At 38.9% G+C, this 26,794-nt stretch overlaps 1 protein-coding gene across 1 annotated transcript in view; it reads right to left on the minus strand.

Annotated features, from left to right (window-relative positions):
- The window catches only part of LOC149199599 (ATP-dependent DNA helicase Q-like SIM), a 391,868-nt gene that overhangs the window by 90,283 nt on the left and 274,791 nt on the right, over positions 1 to 26,794 (minus strand). Inside the window, exon 14 of the mRNA XM_089400631.1 lies at positions 23,670 to 23,801. Coding sequence (XP_089256757.1) covers positions 23,670 to 23,801 — 132 coding nt within the window. The remainder of the gene's footprint in view (positions 1 to 23,669; positions 23,802 to 26,794) is intronic.

Consider the following 26,794-nt stretch of genomic DNA (forward strand, 5'->3'; position numbering starts at 1 on the left):
ACTATCACCATGACTTGCATTCCATGAACAGCGTAAATATCTCGGCATGAACAACGTATGACCAGCGAGTAAGTATCTTCTCTACTGCGGTGTATATATATATGCGTTGCCATCGCCTGCGGATATATATATATATATATATATATATATATATATATATATATAGATATAGATATCTTGCTGCGTTGTTTGCCTGCGTATATAAATATATTGTTGCGGATAGGTCACAGCGCATCATTACCCATTGACCAGCATACACTGTCCATCGACCAGCATATACATACAGCGTACTCAATGCGGATAATGAGTCTTCTTGAATTGTTTCTACATTATGCGTATAACGGTGACAGTGCTCCTTCTAACTGCAGCTTCATCATGAATAGTTTATACCCAGCATATGAACGTAACCATGAACATCTCCAGGACCATGACTGCGTTGTACTGTGGCCTCATATATATATACCCAACACATAGATTTTGCTGCGTCTATATTGATTTATGCCCTGTGTTTAGGGCATCATGTTGGTTGTATGATTTGCGTGTAAATATCTCTATGAACTGTGCTTTGACAATAGCGTATATCATCTTTTATGAACAACGTATATGATCCTCTATGTACAGCGATATAAAGGCATCCATTGACTTTGATTAGGGCTACTTAGAACAACGTATATGAACGTAACCATGACTTTGATTAGGGCATCATCTTTAGTCCAGCATAACTTCTTATGTGTCTCTCCTTCACCAAAAACCCAAGACGTGGTGAGGAGGAGATCACATGAAGTGTGTGTGTCTAATGACTCCAAATCCTCTCTTGTTTATACTAAAAGCGTAAGGTTGAATAGACATGATGTTTGGGCTTCTTGAGCCTACGTAAGAGCTGGTCGGCTAGATAATGAAACCATAATCTAAATAAATTCATATCTCCATAAATACATATCGGAATCAGATGATCTTTGGATCAATCCTACACCTCTCGACGAGAGGGATCCAATAAAAATATCAGCTGCCATAAATAAGTTGACCCACATGGATTTTGGCCCTAGTTGCCAACTTAACAAAGGGACAACTAACTAACATTGGGACAGTTGTATGGTACTTAGCAGCAAATACACCAAGCATGCAATGTTTCAGCTAGCATGCAAGGGATAGCTAGCATGCAACAGCAAGCATGCAAAGGACAACAAGTATGCTAGGGACAACAAGCAAGCAAGATGCAACTAGCACATAGGTCAGTATGGCAACATGGTGTAGCAATGGCACATAATGCAGTACAGTGATGGGTACAGTCATGATTAATGAAGCGTGATGAGATGCAGCATAGTGATGATGGGTGCAGCATGGTGCAGCGCGGTAAGGTGCAGCATGATGATGAAATGCAGCACAACGATAAGTGAAGGAGTCACCTTGGAGAATCAATTCAAGCAGCATGTCTTCAACTGATCTGCAGCACAACAATAAGTGAAGGAGTCACCTTGGAGAATCAGTTCAAGCAACATGTCTTCAACTGATCTCATGTATCATAAATTCATATCTCCATAAATACATATCGGAATCAGATGATCTTTGGATCAATCCTACACCTCTCGACGAGAGGGATCCAATAAAAATATCAGCTGCCATAAATAAGTTGACCCACATGGATTTTGGCCCTAGTTGCCAACTTAACAAAGGGACAACTAACTAACATTGGGACAGTTGTATGGTACTTAGCAGCAAATACACCAAGCATGCAATGTTTCAGCTAGCATGCAAGGGATAGCTAGCATGCAACAGCAAGCATGCAAAGGACAACAAGTATGCTAGGGACAACAAGCAAGCAAGATGCAACTAGCACATAGGTCAGTATGGCAACATGGTGTAGCAATGGCACATAATGCAGTACAGTGATGGGTACAGTCATGATTAATGAAGCGTGATGAGATGCAGCATAGTGATGATGGGTGCAGCATGGTGCAGCGCGGTAAGGTGCAGCATGATGATGAAATGCAGCACAACGATAAGTGAAGGAGTCACCTTGGAGAATCAATTCAAGCAGCATGTCTTCAACTGATCTGCAGCACAACAATAAGTGAAGGAGTCACCTTGGAGAATCAGTTCAAGCAACATGTCTTCAACTGATCTCATGTATCATCTTCTTAGAGATGATCTATGCTCTTATCTAGATAAGTCAAAGTGTTGACTTCTGTTGTAAACGTACTGCCTCTCTCTCTCTCTGCTGAACTATTGAAGAACATATAAGAAGAATTGATTAAAGGTTTCCCCACATTGGGGTTTGTCCCTAGCTAGCGCCACATCTTATGTCCTCTTGTCTTGGCTTGTCTTCTACGATTTATGTTTATGTTCTATCTGCAGCAGTGTTGATAATATCGGTATCGGGAAAATATCGGCGAGGGTCCAAAAAATATCTTATCGGCGAAAATATCGGCAAAATATCGGCAAATATCGGCAAGCATAAAAAATGCATAATATATTCATTTTTTTCAGATTTTTAAACATATAAAGCAATAACAACATGAAATAAACACATTGGCACATAAATATGAAGAAAACACTGATATATATGATGTCAAATAGAAATGATATATCAAAGGCGATACCAAATCCTGCTGATCCCTGATAATTGTCCATTCAAGGACTCAAATGTGGAGAACCAATACAAGTAACAAAATAACATCACATATATAAAAGTATCTCATCATCATGAGTTACATGTAGCATAACAAATAAAACTAGCAGCTATCTATCTACTGCCTTCTCCCCCTTTTACGGGAAAACATGATGGGCTGTTTGCCAGGCCTGCCCCTAGTAGTAGAAGGCCCTGACCCTGCCTCTGCACCTAATGTCAAATAATGAGTGCTAGGCATGGAGCTATGCTCTACTATATCTATAGCAGATGGTGTTGATGTTGATGCTCCCGCAATGTCCTCCTCCTCCTGCTCTTCCTGCTCCTCCTCTAAGTGCTGCTGCTCCTCTGACTCTGAGTCCTCCTCTTGCTGCCCCTGCTCTAATGGATCATCTGCCACTGGCTCTAACCATGAAGGTGACTCCTCCAATATGGGCTCCTCAGACTCCACCCTCCATGGAAACAATACATCAATATTGTCTAAGGAAATGGCATCTGGATCCATTGGTGATTCTATTTGCCTCACTCGAAGTCGGATGTTGTAATGCACATACACCAAATCGTTGAGGCGTGCGAACTCCAACCTGTAAGAGTGTCAAAAAAAGTAATGAGTCTTGATTCTTGACTCTTGACACTTGAAGTTGAAGGTCATAAATTAAAAATTAAAAATTACAATAAGTGTAATTGCTCAACTGAAGGCTTGAGTTCAAAGTTATACTTGTTGCGCTTTTTGGCGTGTATTTTCTCAAATACACTCCAATTGCGCTCACACCCTGAAGAGCTACATGTTTGACTCAAGATTCGTATAGCCAATTTTTGCAAATTTGGTGCCCTTGCACCATAGCTTCGCCACCAAATATCTACAACAAAATAATGAAATAAAAAATTCAAAAACTTAAAAGTTAAAACATAATTAAATTCAAATTTCTAATGAGTGATGACTTGTCACTTACGTGGCATGAAGAGGGCCCTTTCCCTAATGGCATCATCAAAGCCAAATAGGCCAACACAATCCTGATAACACTGTACCTTGCAATTGATTTTGCTACGAAGCTCAAGAACAGGTACCATCCTCTGAATACAGGAAAGGATCCCTTCCATCACCTCGCCATCAAAATCAAAGTTGCATTAGTATGAAAATGCGGGGTTGAGGAAGAGTGCTGCTGCATGAATGGGTCGATGAAGCATCCCTGTCCACCAACTATCGATCACATCCCATAACATCATCTGCCTATCAAGGCCAGCAGAACCCTTGTTTGCATAATAGGAACCAATGTTTTACAACTCGGACTCGGACTCCGACTCGGCCGAGGATCGACTCCGACTCCGACTCCGAAACGGTAATGACTCGGCCGGCTCGATTTCAATGACTCGGTCGTTGTAAAAAATACATTAAATATTTATTTTTTTTATAAAAAAACATAATTTTAAAGATTTTAAACATAATTTTAAAGATTTTCATTCATGTTTCCAAACACACAGCGTTATAATATAGATGGAAGACAACATATGATCAAAGTAGGCTCATGAACCAATCCATTATATCAAAATGGTACCCAATGGCAATACATAGTCAACTGTCATACATGATCAAAGACTCAAAACAAAATACAAATAACCAAGGAGGCTAGAAATGGTGACCAGACTCCAAAAGTTCTTACAGTTGTTTGGACTTTGGAGAGCTTACGCTGATGGATGTAAAGCCTATAAAGGTTATTCCTACATGAAGAACCTCCAAAAGAGGAAGAGCCAGGATTTTGAAAAGGTTGGACAATTTTCTTGTCAACAGTAAGCTTTTGGAGGAAGCCAGCAGGCATAAGTCATGATTAGTAATTGGAGGACTTTCTGATCACTTACCAATCCTGTTTCAACTAGCTGAAGAAGATCAAAAATATCTGTTGCTTTTAAATTTAACAATACATGGTTAAAAGATGACAATGTAAAATCAAATATTGGTTTGAAATGACAGATACTCAACTTCACCATTTACGTTTATTTAAAAACAACAAAAAATCTCAGAACAGTTAAATATATCATTTGGATTGGAGGTTCACAATGTAGAGTTTCCTTTTACAAAACTGTTTTTAGGATTTACAATTAAAGGAGAAACTATCTTGTCATCTTAATGCATTAATACAACAAGCAGACACATAAAAAAGAAGAAAATGACACCAAGGCTATTTTATTACATAGCCTACCCAGAAGATATAACATTGTATTCACACTAAGTAGTTTCCATCACAGTCTACAGAAGCATGACCCTTTGGAATCCATAAACTGAATTTAACTTTATCAAAAATCACAAAAAAATTGAAATTTTTCTAACTGTTTCGCTGCCCAGCCGGAATGCATTGACTCGGCCGAGTCATAACGGACCCGGCCGGGTTGACCGAGTCACATATGACTCGGCCGAGTCATTGGATGACTCGGCCGAGTCATATGTGACTCGGTCAACCGAGCCGGTTAGCTGGCCGGGTCAAAGTTCAGGGTAATGACTCGGTTCGAAACGGCCGAGTCGGAGTCGAAACGGGCGGGTTGTAAAACAGTGATAGGAACGAATGGCCTCCTTGGCCCTATCCATGCCCTCATACAAATAAGGCATTGCAGGCTTCTCTCCATCCACCAATCTAAGAACCTTTACTATAGGTTCGCTAATTGCACATGCTTCTTCTACTCCATGCCAAAATGTCTCAGAGTACACCATTTTTGCAATGGCTTTCCCATCAGGTCTCCTGTTGTATCTACAATTACGCCAATCATCAGACACAAACATTTGCTTCAACTCGAACTGACATCGAAGCAAAGACTGAAGAGTAATAAAGGTTGTGGCAAAACGTGTGATGGCAGGACGTCGCAACTCCTTGTTTCTAGTGAACCTCCTCATAAGGCTAAGAACAAAAGCATGGTTATAAATAAACTTGGGGATGCTCCTAGCCATATCAACTGCCTCCTTGATGAAAGAGAGTTTCCCCATATCCTCAAGCAACAAATCAAGACAATGCACTGCACATGGAGTCCAGAACAATGTGGGATGCCTCTCCATAAGCATTCTGCCGGCAGACACATAATTAGCTGCATTGTCTGTTATGACTTGCACCACATTCTGCACACCAATCTCCCAAATGAACCCATCTAACAACTCACATATCGTTGTTGCATCTTTGATATGTTCTGATGCATCCAACGATTTAATAAACATGGTACCTTTAGGACAATGTACCAAGAAATTTGTCCAACCCTTCCTATTTGTCCAACCATCAGACATCACTATGCATCCAGTGACTTCCCATGTCTTTTTCAACTCCGCCAATCTAGAGTTGATGTCCTGTTTTTCTGCTTGAAGAATTGGCCCCCGCAACTCCTCATATGTGGCACTTTTGTACCCTGGGCCCACAACAACAATAGCATCACACATTCGCTGCCAAAATGGATTGGTTTTCGTGATGCTGAGAGGTAAGTCGCTCCAAAAAATACACCTCCCCATGACTCTATCTGCTTCTTGCTTCTCCTTTTTTTTAACAAGCGATTTTATGCCAGGTTGTGCTCCTGTGCCTGTTCGTGGAACAAAAAATGATGACCTCGCACTCACACTAGCAGTAGCATGTGATGGTGTGCCAGTTGTGGAGCCCCTCCCACTAGGGCCACTAGGCCCACTACCTTCAACACCAAAATCAGGAGAAGATATCCCGAAAGATCTACCTGCACGTTCATCTTTGTTTCTTTCCGCCTCTTCCTTCTTTTTGTCCTTTTCTTCAATTGCCTCAAGAGCTTTTTGTATAAACTCCGGACTAGAAACTGTACAAAGCCCAACATCATGTCCACTGAGTCTAGCAAGATGGTATTTCAGTCATGTAATCCCACCTGTCATCTTGTCCCCACACAATTTGCATGTAAGATATGCACGATTTGTCCCACCATCAGGGCTCCCATACTCCCAAAATGGGTCCAAGGCTTTTGGCATATTTGTATTTTGTAGTGGGCTAACTCAAACGGAAACCTAGAGCACCAAAAAAAATTTGGAATTAGTAACTTAATAAGTAATACGAAATTTTCAAATTACAAATAACCACATCATTTTACAAAACAGTTTTAACTTGACTGTTGAATAGAAGTGTAATACAAGTTGACTGTTGAATAGAAGTGAACAAAAGAGTATGAACATGTTGTAACGTGAGGTATCCAAATGGCACATGAAACACAGCAAATTGGCACGGAATGAGAACAATTTCTTTCAGAATTATGCCAAGCATGGGAAAAATATATAACTGTTATAACTTATAACTTATACCATTGTTGTAGGTGCATAATGCATTATTAGACTTCATAAGTTCATAGCAGTGAGCACAGAGAAAGTTACATCTTTAACCAGCAAGGCAGGGTGCAATCTTTGAAGAAGAAGGCAGCACCTTTTGAGCTGATGGAGGGAGGATTTTGATGATTGCATCGATATGGGAGAGAAAAGATATGGTTTCCAAATTCCAACAGTACTTCTTCAAACTTTGATACTTATCCATGACAACATGTTTTTAGCAGTTGAAAAGGTTCGAATCTTTGAGAATATCATCATCCTTCTCTTGATCTGAGTTTTTGTAAGCGTTATCATTGGCTTCTAAAGTTCTAAGATCCATCAGGTAGACAATGGACATTCTTGAAGTATGTTGAAAATAGAAGAAGTCAGGAACTTAGATAATTGTGGGCATTCTATTAAAGTGTATAGGCCTGAAATTTTTGTTCTTCGAGGGTAATCAAATATTTGACGGTTCAATATCCCCATGGGCCAGCATTATAAATTTATACCTATTGAGAGGTTTTAGAGGCGTTTTTCATTCCATTCATAAACTTGACATCACATTACTGATGGTTTATGACATATGTAGTTTGCAAATGGTTTATAACTTTAAAATTTAGAGTCTAGACCTGCTGTAGGTGATGATTCCCTACATCTTTTGGGCATAAATGTTGTAGAAGAGGAGGAATATATGCTCATTTATCCCATTCATACTTCTACTGCTACATTCTTTCCAAAAACTGACATGTCACATGAGGACATCAAGTTAAAACTTAAGATCATGAGAAACTGTATATTGAATGTTGTTTGAACTTTGCAGAATGGGTAATTGTGAAGTTTGAACACTGAAAATATTTTGTAGCCGCACATTATGATTAGATGCTTGATTGTTTCTGCAGCCTAGCATATTACATAATTTATTAATTACACAGCTGCCATCTGCAAATCCTCTATGCTGTCACGCTGTGCATATATATTATATGGTAATGGCAGCGTATTTTTGTGACTTGTCTGTTGATTGCTCCTGTCTGGTGGAAGTGGTTCATGTTTGTGGTTCAATGCAAACCCTTGCAGTTTGAAATCAAATCAAAAACCAAGCAAATGATTGTAGGGAACCGGAAGAATGAGAATCGAGTTTGTCTTACAGTTCTTGGCACTTGCAGCTTAGAAATCTTCGTTGTTGATGGCATATTGGCGAATATTGGCTTCAAACCCTCCTTAGCAGCAACCACATTGGACTTCCAGCGCTCAGAAAAAACCAAAAATCGAATTATATAGGCCGCGCGGAATGTTTTCAGGGTCACCGGCGATATTTTAGGTCGTCGCGCGATATTTTAGGTCGTCGCCGAAATATCGTAAATCTCGCGCGATTTTCAAAACTCAAAAATATCGCGATATTCGGTCGGCGATATTTCGGCTCGCCGAAAATATCGCGATATTTCCGAATATCGCCGATATCTCAGCGATATTATCAACACTGATCTGCAGTTTACTTTAATGCTAATGAGATTGCTAATCTGGAAAAGATATTGAGCTAACTGTGAAAATTGAAATAAATTGCTCTCAGCATAGAACATATCTAAAATTAACACAACCTCTACTATTTGATGGTAGAAGGTGAGCCACTTATCCTAGTTTTGTATGTGAATAATCTCGTTTTGACAGGATCATCAGGGCTCATAGAGGACTGAAGGAGGAATCTAGCAACTAAGTTCGACATGAAGGATTTGGGGTCGATGCAATATTTCCTAGGATTGGAAATGCGGCAGAAGGATGGGGAAATTTTCCTTGGGCAAGGAAGATATGCTACAGATTTTCTGAAGAGGTGCAGAATGCAAGATTGCAGACCCATGTCTATGCCCATGATCAGCAACTAGAAGAAAACAGATGCATCGGATGACAAGGACATCGACCCCACCTTGTATAGATAGCTTATTGGATCTCTCATGTATCTAGTCAACACTAGGCCAGATATTTGCTTCGCAGTCAATACCCTTAGTCAGTTCATGGTTGAACCGAAAAGGGTACATTGGGTAGCAGCGAGGTATATTCTGAGGTACATTTGCAGCACAGTCGAGTATGGGTTGAAATATACTCGAGAGGATGACGTCAGACTTTGTGGGTACAAAGATGTATATTGCGCAAGGAGTTCAATGGACAAGCAAAGTACCTCCAAGTACTGCTTCAGTGTTGGATCAAGGATGGTTTCTTGGTGTAGCATGGAGCAAAAGTCAGTAGCACTAAGCTCTGCAGAAGCAGAGTATATGGCAGCAAGCACAGCTACGTGCGAAGTTATATGGTTTTGAAAGCTGCTAGTAAGCTTGTTCAGGCAGGGAGTGGAGGCGACCAGCATCTATTGTGATAATCAGAGTAGCATAAAGCTCTCTGAGAATCCAGTGTTTCATGACAGGTCGAAGTACATTGATATTTGGTGTCACTTCATCAGAGACTGTGTATAGCGAGGAGCAGTCTAGCTACAATATGTTCCCACAAAAGAGCAGGTAGCAGATATACTCACGAAGTCTCTAGTGAGAGCTAAGTTCATCTATTTCAGAGAACAGATGGGTACGGTGGGGAACCCATTTCAGTAGCAGGGACAAGCTATTTTGGATGTTGCAGATGTGGCAGTTGAAGCAGCAATAAATGAGAGGGAGTTGCAGTGCAGATGCAGTGTTGGCTGCAGTATGGCAGGGTCAGCAGCAGCATAGATGTAGCGTATATCAGAGTTGCGCAATAGTTGGTGGGTAGCACCAGCCAGACATTAGCAACATAACAGGGGATGATGCAGAGACAAAGTGTTGCTCCATGAAGCAGCAACGCTAGAACACATTCCTCGCTAAGAGGGAGTGTTAGTTTTTGTAGCATCAAATTTGTTCTAGTGACGAAATTTTATGGAGAGGGTAGCATCCATGAGATCTCCAAAACCCAGAAATTATTTATGGAAATTCCACCTAGAATTGTCTCAATTAGATTATTAACTGATTTTTAAATATTTCCTAAGTCTTTACTTAGGGAATATGGTTAATTAATCAGTATTGATTGAGATAAGGTGTGAATCATCAAGAAACTCTCACTAATCGATCGAGAAAAGATCCTAGCCATTTATTATGTTTTAATCTTGGTCGTTGGTGCTCCAATAGTGGATTATAAAAGAAAGACGATGTGGTGATGGAGAACATCTAGTGCTGATACTCAGTTGCCCACGCAGTTCAATTTTCTCAGCGACAGCAACTCAACAGAGAAGATAGAGCCAGAGGGTGAGTAGCAAGTGGAAGAGGAAGGCAGTAGCATTCCGAGAGGAAATTTTTTAGTTCTCGGAAGAGTAGAAGGAAGGAAAGTCGAAATCTTTAGAGGGTCGGCGTAGGCACTGCGTAGAGGGTAACGCAAGCATATCAACGTAGAGGCTGGGGAAGTCATTTCGGAGGCAAAAAATAGTTGAGGGTGAGAGTAAACTCTGACAACATTTTTTGCCGGTATTTTCTTCAAATTAGATTGCCAGTTGGGCATCTAAATTATTGTACTCGGAATTGTTGTTGCACATTAATAATAAAACCCTCATCTGTTGCACCGATTTTCCCAATTTGGGTTTTTCCGGGGGCAATTGTCAAAAAATAACTATGTCAAATTTATTATGTGTGCTAGAATTTCTCATTTTGCAGTATTTTATTTTTCACAGTATTTTTATGGTGAAAATTGCAACAGTGATTTTATTCGTTATTTGTCGTTGCAAATAAATTGCATAATTAATTTTTGAGTTAGAAGAATAATTTCCAGTAGTTGTAATAGATAGAATTTCACACTTTAATGGTTGAGCGAGGTTCCCAAGAATGTTTTTAGGTGTAGAATCCTTCTTTGAATGAACTAGGGTTTGTAGGTTTTCTTTTATTTTCTTCAAGATAATGATGATGTAATCTTTATCCTTGAAGTGACTTTCAGATGAGAGGTTCCTTTTGATGGTCGATGCTCTTGATGATCTTCTAGTGCTTCGATCCTTGAGTGTCCTTCTTTGAGCTACCCTTCCATGACTTTGTCACCTTAGCTTTGATACCATGTTGAGAAATCTAGGGAAGCTAATTGAGGTGATTTCTCTTACTTGATAACTGATTGTGATTTATTTGACTAGCTTTAGTGTTCTTCTATCATCAACCAATTACCAAAACCAAAAGAACAATGAGACAATACGACACAAGATGTACGCAATCAGCGAGGGCCAAAACCTCTCCAATCTTGAGAGTAAAACCCAAATGAATTCTTCTTATAGAAACTTCAATTGACGAATTCCAAGACCTAGACACTTGACCAAGGCCCCTCAAAGACCAAGTCAACCTTGCCTTCGATATTCGCAACTTCAATCCCGCAACTGCAACTTCAACCTTGCAATTCTGAAATTTTCAAATTTGCAATATGTGACTACAATTCGTACTGCAAAAATCCTAGATTAGTTAGATGATGGACAAGATTTCTTCCTTCCTCCTTCACTTGGATATAGGTTGCTTCCTTACCAATTCGGTATACAAAATTGACCTTATCATCCTAGATTTCGCCTTCTATGGTGGTTGTAATATCTCAGTCTAGTTTGCAACAAGGATATGCCCTAACCCTTCGCACATGTGAGAGTTTTTATCCAAAAGAGGCCCAAACAATTCGGCTCTTATTCTCCTTTATGCTTCTTCTTCTATCACTAGGATGTGAGGTTTCATTTTGTCCCTTGATAGAACTTTCTTGTGCTTAAGTGCTCTTCAAATGAGGTCGATGGATCTATGTATAGGCTCCTTCGCACATCCTTAGGCCAACTAGTTGCTCCATGAGGCTGACTTGATGCTTGCATATTTGACATGGTCATGGAGGGTCTTTTGACTCTTTGACTCAAATAAATTATTTTTACAACATGTAACATGCCCAAGAAGGGTCTCTCATACATGACAATCATATTCTTGACTTTATGACAAACCTAGAAGCACGCAATGGGTGCTTGATGTGAAAATTTCATCTATTACAACCACTGGAAATTATTCTCCTAACTGTAAATTAAATTGTGCAGTTTATTTGCTATGGCAAACAATGAATAAAATCACAACTACAATTTTCACCATAAAAATACTGCAGAAAATAGAATATTGGAAACTGAGAAATTCTAGCACGCACATAAGAATTTTGACACTATTATTTTTCAACAATTGTCCCTGGTAAAACCAATGTGGGAAACCAATGCAACAGATGAGGGTTTTATTATTATTCTTCAGCAACAATTATGAGTACAATGATTTAGATACTCTATTGGCAATCTAATTTGAGGAAAATACTGGCAAAATTATTGTGAGAATTCTCTCACCCCACAACTAATTTCTGCCATTGACACTACCTCCCTAGCCACACCCTGAACTTTCTATGTCCCCCTCTGCGTAATGCTTGTGTATAACCTTTGGGGAACTCAGCCTTCCTCTCATTGCCTCTTCCCAAGATAGGAATACTTCCTCCTAGAATGTTGCTACTCCCTCTGCTACCTGCTACTCAACCTCTAGTTCTATCTTCCCTGCTGAATCTCTGCCTTTGAGAAAATTGAATTCCCTGGGAAAATAATTATCTGCACTGGTACATTCTCCATCACCACATTGATCTCTTCTTGTTATCTACTATTAGAGCACAATGGCCAAGGTTAAGACTTAATCAATGGCTAGGATCATCTCTGGATCGATTTGTGTGAGTTTCTAGATGATTCTCACCTTATCTCAATTAATATTTATTAATTAACCATATTCCTTAAGTTTAAACTTAAGAAATATTTTAGAAACTGGTTAATAATCTAATTGAGACACTTCAAGGAGGAATTTCCAGAAACGATTTATGGGTTTCGTAGATCTCATGTATTCTAACATCTCCAACAAATTTCGTGGTTAGAACACACATGATACCTCAAAAACCAACAATCCCTCTTAGCGAGGAATGTGTTCTAGTGTTGCACACCCTGACACAACACTCTGTCTCTATATCACCTCTATCACGTTGTTGATGTCTAACAAGAAACTCTGCTGGAAACAACTGCGCTGCTCCCTCAGTGATTACATTGTTTTCTCAATCAATGCATTGTTCTCTTAGTCACTGCGCTATTCCCTCAGGCACCGTCAATCAACCACTACGCAACTCTGATGTTGCATCTGTGTTGTTGCTGACTCTGCCATACTACTGCCAACTGCATCTGCACTGCAACTCCCTCTCATTTGTTGTTGTTGCAACTGCAACATCTGCAACTAAAAATTTGTCCCTGCTACTGGAACGAGTTCTCCACCATACCCATATGTTATCTAAAATAGATGAACTTAGCTCTCCTAGAGCTTTTGTGAGTATGTTTGCAACCTGCCCTTCTGTGGGAACATATTGTAGCTGGACCGCCCCACGTTGTACACAATTTCTAATGAAATGGCATCGTATATCTATGTGTTTCGACCTGTCACGAAACATTGGATTCTTAGACAGCTTGATGCAACTTTGATTATCACAGTAGACTCTGGTCACCTCCATCCTCTGCCTAAGCAAGCTTACTAGCAGCTTCCGAAGCCATATAGCTTCGCAGCTAGATGTGCTTGTTTCCATGTACTCTAGTTCGGCAAAGCTCAGAGCTACGAACTTATGCTTCCTACTGTACCACGAAACTATCCCTGATCCAACGCTGATGCAATATCCAGAGGTACTTTGCATGTATACTAAATTGCCTACCCAATCTGCATCTGTGAACCCACATAATCTGACATCATCCCCTCGGGTATATCTCAACCCATACTCAACTGTGTCGCGCACATACCTCAGAATATGCCTCACTACAGCGCAATGTACCCTCTTCGTCTCTACCATGAAGCGATTGAGAGTATTGACTGTGAAGCAAATATCTTACCTAGTGTTGACTAGATACATGAGAGACCCAATAAGTTGTCTATACAAGGTGGGGTCGACATCCTTGTCATCTGATGGATCTATCTTCTTCTAGTTGGTGATCATGGGTGTCGACATGGGTTTACAATCCTGCATTCTAAACCTCCTCATAATATATGTAGCATATCTTCTTTGTCCAAGGAAGATCTCCCCATCTTTATGCCACACTTCCAATCCTAGGAAATAGTGCATCAACCCCAAGTCCTTCATATAAAACTCTACTACCAGGTTCCTCTTGCAATACTCTATGAGCCTTGATGATCCTGTCAGAAAAAGATCATCCACATACAAAACTAGGATGACTGACTCACCCTCTACCATTAAATAGTAAAGGTTTGGATCCGCGTTACTCATGACAAATCCCAGCTGCTACAAGTAGCTGTCAATCTGACCATACCATGCCCTGAAAGCCTGCTTGAGTCCATATAGAGATATTTTCAGGATGCACATATGAGTGCGCCTCTCATGAGTCTCGAAGCCCTCTGGCTATTCTATGTACACCTCTTCCTCTATCACCTCGTTCAATAAAGTTGACTTGACGTCCATCTGGTGAATCTGTCATCCCATCTGAGCTTCTAGGGATATAACTCACCAGATAGAGGTGTATCTGGCAATTGGGTCGAACGTCTCTTCATAATCTATCAATTCTTTCTATGCATATCCCTTTGCCACGAAACTAGCCTTGTAGTTTTCCACATTGTCATTTGTTGCATACTTGATCTTGTAAATCCATCTATAACCTACAACTGGCATGTCTTCAGGCCTTGGCACCACCTTCCAAATATCATTCGTCATGATAGAGTTATACTCTTCTATCGTGGCGTCTACCCACACCTAATGATGTGTGGCCTCCTGAAAGCTAAAAGGTTCTGCAACCTGAGCCACCAATGCTTGGTACCTGTCAGGCTGTCTGCGTTGTCCTTTTTTCGTCCTAGGAGTTCCAATAAACTCCTCTGCATCTCTAGAGATGTTCAGAGATTGGCTCAAGATCCACCTATTGGACGAAGAAGATGCACCTGGTTTACCTTTGCCCAACCAACTCCGAATATGTACCATGCACTTGGCAGCTGACCCAGGACTTGTAACATGATGTGGCATCACCTACATCATCATCTAAGCCCTTACAGATGGTCTATAGGCATCTTCGACTCATTTGGAGAACTATGAGGTTATTATTATGCCCCCACACCCACTGGGATCACCACAGGTTTATTGTTTGGAGATCAACGGGCCACCCTCTTGTCCAGCACTTTTGAGGGTCTTATTCTTCATTATGGCACCTATGGACCTCATTAGGCCTCTTGGAGGGCCCTACGACATGTATTGTTTATCATTTGACCTCTTGAGAGGCTTATTATCTCATTTATGAGCTAGTTTGGTGGGCTTATCACCAAAAGTTAGGTTATTAGCACATTATTTTATTTTGGGGCTTGTGTAGACTTAAGAGACTAATTAGAACTCCTAATTAGTGTATAAATACAAGTGAGATGAGTTCATTTTCTCATCATTACTTTGGATTTGATCACTCTTCTCTTTAGAGAATTTCATACTTTTTCTGGAATGACGAATTGGAGAATGGATGAATTTTGATGGTTGGATTGAAGTATTTTATCTTGGAGCTTCTTTATTGTCAAATTGTTGATGGTTGGATATGTTCTATTATATGTAAGTACACACTTTTAATGCTATTCTTGTTTTACTTTTGTCATATGCATTGAATGGGATTTTCGCTATAATAGGTCTAATTGTTGCATTGCATAATTGCAAATTTGTGGAATTATTGCTTCTATATAGCATCTCTCAATGTTTGGGCCATGTATGTGAATGAAATCTCCTAGCAAAAAATTCCACCGGGGGATTTATCTCGATAAGCCATCTCTTTTTCCAAGCGAAGTATAGAAGCTTTGAGGTCTCTCCTTCTTGCCCTAAAGGCTAAGCAAAGAAGTCCTTAGGGCCTCCTTGACTGAAATACAAGTTCCTTTTTCATTATTCTCCAAGACTCCATTCTCCCCAAGGGATTAAGGCACCGGTCCTCCAATAGGTGATCACGAGACCAAGTGGGCCCAGTCTAGGGTAGGGCAAAATAATATAGCAACCAATGATGTTCTTAGCCTAGACAAGGTGGAGGAAAGGATCAAAGAAAGAATTTTCACTTGAATGTGTTGAATTGGTCCTAGGAGGTACTAGCCTTGGGGATGCTAGGGCAAAGTTTGATTTCGGAGCTAGGGCTTGGCTTTTCTCCCAACTCCACTGTCGAAATGGCTTCAAAATTGGAGGAGGCCTTGAGGAGACACCAGCACAGTAGACCCTAGGAGATAGAACTTTTTGGAGGGATAGTTTGTCGGGAAAATGATGCCCTAGGTGACCCAACTTGGCTAAACCTAGGAAAAGGTGAAAAATATGTGATATTAGGTGATGACCTCGTGGTAGATCAATGCCTTAGTCTTGGGATAATGGAGTCTATGATGAATATGAGTGAGGGTCTTTAGTACTTGGTCAAGGAGGCCTCAAGACTACTTCACTAGCCTTCTAGGTCAAAGTACATCAATCTTGCAACTTTTATACTTCGATGCACAAAGGAGATGGCTTATCAAGGTCAATTCGTTCATAGAATTACCCCTAGGATATTTTGTTCATATTACATGCCCCATACATTGAGAGATGCTCTAATAGAGACAAAATTCCACAATTTAAACAGTAAACGCATGCAACACTTATCCCTAAAAATAGTGAAAAACCTAGTCCAATGTATATGACAAAGCAAAACAAGAATAACATTAAAAGCATGTACTTACATGCAACAGAATATATCCAACCATCCACAATTCATAATAGAGAAGCTCCAATATAAGACAGACCAATATCCACACATCAAAATTCATCCATAAAGCTCCAATTCATCCTCTAGAAAAAGTGTGAAATTCTCAAGAAATAGAAAAGATCCAATCCAAAGTGATGATGAGATAATGAACTCATCTCATTGGTATTTATACACTAATGAGGAGTTCAAATTACCCTCCTTGGCCTACATAAGCCCCAAAAGTAAAATAATGTTCTAATAATCTAACTTTTAGTGACAAGCCCACCAAAAGAATAAGCCTCTCAAGAGATCAAATAATAATCTATGCATGTCGTAGGGCACTCTAAGAGGCCTAATAGGGTCCATGGGTGCCATAATGAAGAGTAGGGCATTCAAAAGTGATGGACAAGGGGTTGGCTCGTTGTTCTCCAAACAATAACCCTGTGGTGCTCCCAATGGGTGTGGGGGCACAACAATAACCTCATGTGCCTCCAAATGAGTCGAAGATGCTTGCAGATCGTCTGCAAGGGCTCTGATGATGATTTGGGGGATGCCACATCGTCCTGCAAGTCCTGGGTCAGCTGCCAAGTGCATGATACATTTGTGCAGTTGGCTGAGAAAAAGTGAACCAAGTGCATCTTCCTCATCCAATGGGAGTATCTCGAGCATCTCTGACCATCCTCGAGGATCCATGGAGTGTCGTCTACTGTTGTGGAGGCCCATGTCTCTCAACACACACCCTACATTGAAGCGAACAAAGTTCCTTCTTTGAATTAATTACTCCAAAAGACTTGGAATATCAAATTATCCATTAAGGATATAAATATTATATTAAATATGTGAATAAGAATAAGAATGATGATTTACAATGAGAACGAGAGGCTTGCTTATATACCAAGCAAGTGTCTCTTCATGAAGAGTCATGTCTTATTAGACATGCCTCTTCAACCTAATTACTACTTAACTAATAATTAATTATGATTATTATCATTTACATTATATTTATATTATTTATATATTTTATTCGTTACATTGCCTCCTTCCTCAAAGAGCTTTGTCCTCAAAGCTTGTCGATGAAAAAGGCTTGATCTCTTTTTCGGCTTTGAAAGTCTTTCTCTCTTGGAACAGTCATCTTCGTCGATACAAGCTGATATGATCTTCTTAGTGACAAACAAAATTGTCGCATTGAGAAGGGATCAAACCATCCTAGATTAATCTTCTGTATCGCATTATGATCACTGGAATTTTGTGACAACTTGTTAGCATAAGACTGGACTGATTTTACGTCATTATTCTCTGAAACATCAATTTGTTGTTTCTGGTCTGGATGGTACCGATACGTAGCATGGTTGATTGGTCTACTCTCGTGATTCGGATGTCGATATGGAGTTTTTAGATTTTCCTCTGGCGAAGATGTTGTTGAATTGGTTATGGAACATTCACCTGGGATGTCCATTGTCTGAACTGCAACATCTACGTGTGTCGTTTCTTCAACTAGCTTGTCTTCTTGAGTTGTCATATTCACTGGATCGATATTCGTTCCCTTACTTTCAACTTGGACTGCTACGACTGGAGATTCCGATGCTTCTTCTTGAGTGAATTGTTCCAACTTATCTTTTAATGCTTTCTTATCATCCTTAAGCTTCTTAATTTGAGTGAGTAGACTTTGATTATGGTTTTTCAGTCGTAAAAGTTCTTTGATTTCTGATTTATCAACCTTATTTTTAGTGTTTTGAATTTTAAAATTTTCATCTTTTAGATCTTTGATTTGTTCTAATAAATTTTTACTAAGGTTCTTTAAACGCAAAGTTTCCTCTTCTTGTTCTGATAAGTGCTTCTTGAGTTCCTTCTTTGAGACTTTAGTCTTCTTGACTTGTTCGAGTAGCTTTTCCTGGTGACCTCTTAGGCTCGAAATTTCTGTGTCTCTGTTGCAGATGACTTCTTCAAGCTCTTTTTGCTTCTTTGATATAGTTTTTTCGTTATCTTGAAACATCAAATCTGAGATATCCTTAAGGTCTTCTAATGAAGATTTTATTGATTTTGATTTACTTGTTATGTCTCGAAACATGACCATCTTCCCTTTATAAGGAAACGTCAAAACTTGTTTCTTTATGTTTAACATGAATGTACCCAGATCCTTAAACCAGGGTTGACCGAGTATGATGTCAGTGTTTATATCTGACCTTACAACATGAAATTGAGATATGTAGTCATAATGGCCTATTGTCACTTGTAGATCACTAATTTTATACTTGTTTTGGTCAAAAATATTTTTCTTTACACTAATGCTTAGCTCTGGAATTAATAGTTGATTTGCCAAGTTGATGTTGATATAATTTTTATCATTGCTTGGGTTGATGGCGACATTAACTTCTCTTCCTTGGATATTTCCTTTTAGTGTAATTACTCTATGATCTGTAATTGAAAGACCATTATAGGAAAACCTTTCTTCCTTCATCATTTTAACTTTGTATGGAAATATTTTTTATTTTATTTTTTTATTTTTTATTTTTTTTATTTTTTAAACTTATTTTATCTCCCTTTATATATATATATATATATATATATATATATATATATATATATATATATATATATTTCCAATATTCTCTTCTTCTTCTTCTTCTTTTGTTCACTCTTTTAATAAAAATTTTATATAATAATAATTTTTTTTAATATATATAATTATAAATTATATATATTATGTACTTTTAATTTATATATATTATAAAATTATAATTATATAAAATTTATATATACTTTTTTGAGACCCACTTTTCCTTTTATATGTAACTATATAAGGCTTATATAGTATTTTTTTTATAATTATAATAATATTTTTTTTTTTCGAAAATTTGGATGAGTCGTGACTAATTTGGATGAGACGTGACTCTTAGTACGGTCACAATCTTTAGATTTGAACGATTAAAATTATTTAGGTCACACCTTTTTTCTCCAATGCTTATCAAAATATCTTTCACTTTTAAAATACCATGGGCAATTACCATGGGTTGTTTCTAAAACCTCGGTTAATGTTCTCCACGTAAAATGTAAAATGTAAAACTTACTACTGGTTTCTAAAACCACGGGCAATTACCATTGGTTTCTAAAATACCATGGGCAATTGTTTCTAAAACCTCGGTTAATGTTCTCCACGTAAAATGTAAAACTTACCACTGGTTTCTAAAACCACAGGCAATTACCATTGGTTTCTAAAACCACGGGCTTCTCCACGTAAATTTTTTTAAATATACTTGAAAAGATTCCCGCGTATCTTTATTATGCACTTTTATCAATAATGTAAAACCCTTTATATATATATATATATATATATATATATATTTTTTTCAATTTTTTTGTTTGTTTGTTATTATTTCCTTTCCTCTTTTCTTTTTATATACCCTTCTTATTTATTCTTTATTATTATTTTTTTTTTAAATAATGGCCAAAGACCAAAAAAAATGGAGAATCTCCCAATATGTAGCGAAACGCTTCAATTATGACACCAACGAAGTTGATGATAGGTTGATAGCCAAAGGCCTGGTGATCAGCCAACGTGGCTCTGATACCACATGAAGCGAACAAAGTTCCTTCTTTGAATTAATTACTCCAAAAGACTTGGAATATCAAATTATCCATTAAGGATATAAATATTATATTAAATATGTGAATAAGAATAAGAATGATGATTTACAATGAGAACGAGAGGCTTGCTTATATACCAAGCAAGTGTCTCTTCATGAAGAGTCATGTCTTATTAGACATGCCTCTTCAACCTAATTACTACTTAACTAATAATTAATTATGATTATTATCATTTACATTATATTTATATTATTTATATATTTTATTCGTTACATACATATACCAATGTAGCCCTCTGGAGGATTAGGACCCTATATAGGAAGGCCAAACCCAAGATGGAGACCATCTACAATCCTGCATAAGATCTAATGCGTCCCCTAGCCTTCCATTACAAGTAGTCATTAGAGAAATCGAGTAAATGAGCTTACCAATCATGGACCACAGGTGGGGACTTCATAATGGTATGCCCTTCCATAATGGGCTTCGAGATGAGCCAATGTCTCCTAAACTCCAAATGGGGTTAACCAAGTATCTTATTAGGTGGTTTCTACTTCTAAAGGGGATAATATGTTCAAGGTACATCCTTCAAAGGTGGTGGCATGTGACAAATAGGTGAATGATGTAGGGGATGAGAAGGGGTATCCCTAGGTCACATGTTGGGGTACAAGGGTAGCTAATAAGAGGGAAGCCCACACTTGGGTGTATAATGTATAGGAGGGATAAATCATGGTCCATGAGGTGCCCCGGCCTTGATTTGTCCACCCTTTTTTATATGCCTTTTGCCTTTTTATGATTTTCTTTGATTAACTGCTCAGGGCTCAAGGGGTAAGAGCATGATGCATAAGATATAGCAATGAATACACCCTTTTAAGGTATGGTGGTTCATTGCCCACCAGGGGTTCGGGCAATCATGGGTTCCTACGTGATGAAAAAGGCTCATAGAACCTGTAGGAACCAGGGTGATGGCCATGATGATGGGGTAGAGCTCATGTATCAGCTTTTGCCCACATGCTAAATGTGTTTGTCCCGGCCATATTTTGCATTTTGTGGTACAATTTCCTGTTGAATGTGGCCAAATATGCTTTTGTCTTTCTTTTTAGTTGCATCAACCTCTGGGGCATCATTCCAACCCTGACCCAAGGTGTGGGTGAGGGGAAGTGGCGAGCTAACCCTATGTGGACCCAGTGGAAGAATGTGGACCCAAGTGGGAGAGGTGATGAATGGGGTAATAATGAGTGGAAAGGGAGTAATATAAGCGGATAAGGGAGTGGGACCATGCAACGAAAATCGAGATTTCCCATGAAATACCATCCCTGAAGCCAAATGGTCAGTAAAAGAGATCCCACAGGATTAGAATGCAAGGATAATATCCAAAAGGGGTCTAGGGGACAAGGGCACAGAGATAACCCATTCAGTCTGCCGAATCCCACCATTAACCCATGCCCAGAAGTGTCCATGATAAGCAAACTCCAATACCCAACTACCAAATGACAAGGCATACCTTTAAGTTCGGGATGTCCACCTTCGAACATACGATCATGGCAGATGGGCAAGGGACCACATGGATGGCTCAATTGGTGGAGAAATGGCATAATGAGCTAGTTGGTGGCTACAAGGGGCTGATGGCTGCTGGCTAAAAACCATTTTGGAGAAAAACAAAATCCCCTAGGGATATCACCCACAAAATAGTGGGTAACAGGCCCCCTGCTAGTTTGAACGGTAACAAGCCACACCTCATTGTTGTCACTTAGTCTACTGCTTGCCTTGTAGAGCACCCCTCTACAAGATCTACTAGATTTTAAGGCAACACTGTCCACATATGATGACTTCTTCAGCACATTTTACAACAGTACTGCAAATAATTATATCATGACATTCAAACAGGAATTTACGTGCAGCACTGATATGTCTAATTTGAGAACTTAAATGCTGAAATATCACTCACATGGTTAGTAGGTTACTATATGAAGGCTTGGTCTTGTGACAGCACATTGGGTTATTACTTCTCCAAATATCAGACACGGTTATAGTATATTACTATATTGAACCATTCAATGAAATTAAATTTCTCTGTGTTGAACTTACAACACTTATTTATTTTCTATACCAATCTCACACATAAGGAATGGTTCAAATTTTCATTATTAAGTATATGTCTGAATTTCATCCCTCGATATCTCACTGGGGACTTGGTCTAATCTGATTGATGCTCTTCACAAGTGTACTTCTCTTGTGTATGTCATTGATAATTTTCAGAGTTTTGGCATAAACACACTCATTACAAGCATTGCATGACTCCATATCAAACATCATTCTGGATATTTTTCATTCGCTCTCTCCAAAGGTATCTTGCAAACATTGATAAAGCTAAGGTCTAAATTGTTGATATTCACTTACTAAACATCTCACATTCATATGCTTTTGTACTAACACTCAATATTCACAGTATCCATTTGGGTGCTGGGCCTTCCCCTAGGAAGTTTTCCTTGCTAGCAAGAATTGAGGACTTGCATCTTTAAGTCAGTTAGTTGGGTGCACTACTTCTAGGACAAATTTCTTCCCGACATCAACAATCAAAGTTAGGATTTGTTTAGGTATTCCCCTTTGGCTTGGTTTTCCTACCCCAAAAAGTGCAGTGAACCACATAGGTGACAAATAGTTCACTTGATAGTATCCTTAGGCTTGCCCTTGAGTAAGGTTGGACATTTCCTTTCGAGTGTCTGAGAGATAACACTGATTTATATGCATGAATAGTGAATTTGTTGTTAAAATAAATTAGGCAGAAAATAAACTAATCAAGAGAGTTTTCCATATAAGCTGGTATTTTCTATTTAGGTATAAAACTGGTGAGTTTATAATAAGACTTGTGGGTATTTTCTGTGTGTCCCAATGTTTCTAAAAGTGAGAAGCAAAGAAAGTTAACCAATTCAGTGTGAAATATTAGTAACAAGAATGCAACAGGTGAATGCCACTGATAGTTACTACTATTTTGAAATTCTTACCAATTTGGAATACACCAAAAATAATAAGGAAAATAGAGAAACGACAGATGGTTCTCAGTACAAATATTAAAACACAAGACAAGAATTTACAATAATTGTTAAAATATTACTAAACAACAATATGACAGGTGCACAGCACTGAAAATTACTATGTTTTGAAATAATCAGCAATTTAGAATACAAAATTAAAAAGAAAAAAAGGGCAACACAAGATGGTTCTTTCCATAAATAATCATTAAAATGAATACAGACTAACGCTTGAAAATTCCAAACTCCTTTCAAACTACTATGTATGAAACACTAAACAAATGTATCTAGCATATAAGTAGATTGCCCTGAATTCAACTCTGTGAAGTAGGTTGCCTTGGACCTTCACAAATTACAACATATCTGGCAAATAAGATGATTTCAAGAGAATATGCAGGACTTGACCGACTTTACCTGTTCTGTTAACCTTTGAATAACCGTTCTGAAAAGCACCTTTTCAGAGCATCTCCCAAGCTTTTGATGCCTACTCATTTTGTTGTTAATAACAGGTTGGCTATAGTTGGTTGCCATCTGCAATATAACAAATTAGAGGTGACATTATATTAATATCCACGAATGACCAAAATAGGTCTGTGTTGCTTGAAAGGACTGGCAAGCAATGACATCTGACAGCAATACAAGTAGCCCCTAAAACATCTACTAACATTCAAACTGAGAGTATAGAATAGATAGCATAACAAGGGAAACCAAAAAGAAAAATGACTCGCAGTAATAAATAATAGCAAAATGAAAAAGAGTCCTTTTACAACCTAAAGTGTTGAAAATTGGGGCAGCCAATGGACAAATTTCCCCATAGAAATCCTAAGACCCCAAGGAAAGCTCATCTCACCCCAAAGAAAATTTATATCTGGATTGAAGGAATAGTATTGGTAATGTATTTTATTATATGACGTGACATCATTAAAGGCATGTGGCAAAAAATTATTAAAAGTGAATTTGAATTTTTATTCCCCTCCAAGAAATCAAGTCGGCCTCCTATATGGTTAAGTCAGCCTGCCCAAAGGATGCGACCTTTCACAGATAGAAACAACTATAAATATATGTCTATCCTCCATCATTTTGGGCATCAAATCGGTATTCTTTGAAGCTTGCATTTCTTATAATTGTGGCTTGCATTTCTCAGACTCTGAGGCTCGCATTTGTTTGACTTGAATATCTCTGAGGCTGGCATTTGTTTGACACAAATATCGCTGAGGCCCACATCTTACTCTCGTGGCTCTCTCATGATTTCTGAAGCTCACATACTTACTCCTAAAGCTCACACTTCATGTTGGAAAATTATGGTAGCCATGGTCGGTATTTTCATCTTGAAAAAGGAATTGGAGATTTAGATTTTTTAATTTGCATCCAAAATATTCAAGTCGGCCTCATGATGTTTAGGTCAGCTAGGACCCTAACAGGGACCCATTCGACCCCTCCTGAAAGCTATATAAAGGAGACCATCTCTCCTCATTTGACACATCGAATTTGTCTCATTAATTTTTAATCCAGTCAAATTACAGGAGGGGTAAATTTCAAGAAAATGCCGAAATTCTAGATAAGTCTGCTGGATTTGGAGTTTAGTAGATATTGGCACATCCCAAAGTCCAGTATGGAAGGGTTAGCCATTATGAAGTCCCCACTTGTGGTCCATGATTGGTAAGCTCATTTACTCTATTTATCTAATGACTTGCTGTACTGGAAGGCTAGGGGATGCATTGGATCTTATGCAAGATTGCAAATGGTCTCCATCTTCGGTTTGGTCTCCCTATACTGGTCCTAACCCTCCAGAGGGCTACATTGGCACATGTAGGGCGTGCATTGAGATCCATGGGCCTCCACAACAGCAGGCAACATTCCATGAATCCCCACAGCCATTTACACATTGCTCGTGGTTCACTTATGAAGAAGGTGCACCTAATCCATAATACCCAGCTGGCCCCAGATTTGCGCCATACACTTGGCAGCTGATCTAGGATTTTCACAATGATGTGGCATCACCTACACCATCATCCTAGCCCTTACAGGCGATCTACAGGCATCTTTGATTTGTTTTGATACCGATGAGGACACTTGTGTACCCCCACATGTCATTTGGAGCACCACAAGTTATTACAAGGGGCCAACCCCTTGTCCACTGCTTTTGAGGGTCCTACTCTTCATTATGGCACCGATGGACCTCATTAGGCTTCTTAGAGGGCCATACAACATGCATGGATTATTATTTGACCTCTTGAGAGGCTTATCCTTTCATTTATGAGCTATTTTGGTGGGCTTGTCACCAAAATTTGAATTACTAGAATGTTATTTTATTTTTGGGGATCATGTAGGCCAAGGAAGCTAATTCGAACTCCTAATTAGTGTATAAATACAAGTAAGATGAGTTCATTTGCTCATCATCACTTTGGATTGGATCTTTTCTCTCTCTTGAGAATTTCACACTTTTTCTAGAGGATGAATTGGAGCTTTATGGATAAATTTTGATGTGTGGATATTGGTCTATCTTATCTTGCAGCTTCACTTTTGTCAATTGTGGATGGTTGGATATATTTTGTTACATGTAAGTGCATGTTTTTAATGTTATTCTTGTTTTACTTTGTCATATACATTGGACTAGGATTTTCACTATTTTTAGAGCTAATTGCTACATGCATTTACCGCTTTAAATTGTGGAATTTTGTCTCTATTATAGCATCTCTCAATGTATGGGCCATGTAATGTGAACAAAATCTCCTAGGGGTAATTCTATCAACGAATTGACCTTGATAAGCCATCTCTTTTGCACATTGAAGTATAAAAGTTCCAAGATTGCTTCTCATTGACCTAGAAGGCTAGCAAAGTAGTCATGAGGCCTCCTTGACCAAGAACCAAAGCCTCTCACTTATATTCATCATAGACTCCATTCTCCCAAGACAAAGGCACTGATCTACCAAGAGGTGGTCACCTAAAATCACATATTCTCCACCTTTTCCCAGGTCTAGCAAAGTTGGGTCACATAGGGAATTATTTTCTTGACAAACTATCCCTCCAAAAAGTTCGATTTCCTAGGTTCTCTTGTGTTGGTGTCTCCTCAAGGCCTCCTCCAATCTTGAAACCATTTCAACGGTGGAGTTGGTAGAAAAGCCAATCCCTAGCTCCGAAATCAAATATTTCCCTAGCATCCCCAAGGCTAGTACATCGTAGGATCAATTCAACACCTTCTAGTGAAAATTCTTTCTTTGATCCTTTCCCCACCTTGTCTAGGGTAAGAACATCATCAGTTGCCACACTCTTTCCTCCTACCATAGATTAGGTTCACTTGGTCCCGTGTGGTCCCATTCCTTTGAAAAGACAATTCTTCAAGAACCATCTGGGATACCAATTTCAAAAAGGATTTTAGGGATTGGGAAACTCCTTCACAAGTCATATCCCATAAACCTAAAGCTCAAATCCTCCCTTCCTTTCCTTCAAGCTCTCCTGAGAAAGGGATTATTTGGGTCACTCATCTCCATTCATTGAATTATCCCTCATTGGTGACTCCACAATGTAACGGGTCTCCT

This window comes from Pinus tabuliformis, chromosome 2_1 (genome assembly GCF_031772625.1).
Source record: "Pinus tabuliformis cultivar Carrire ecotype Pingquan chromosome 2_1, CPIR1, whole genome shotgun sequence".
In the NCBI taxonomy this organism is placed as follows: Eukaryota; Viridiplantae; Streptophyta; class Pinopsida; order Pinales; family Pinaceae; genus Pinus; species Pinus tabuliformis.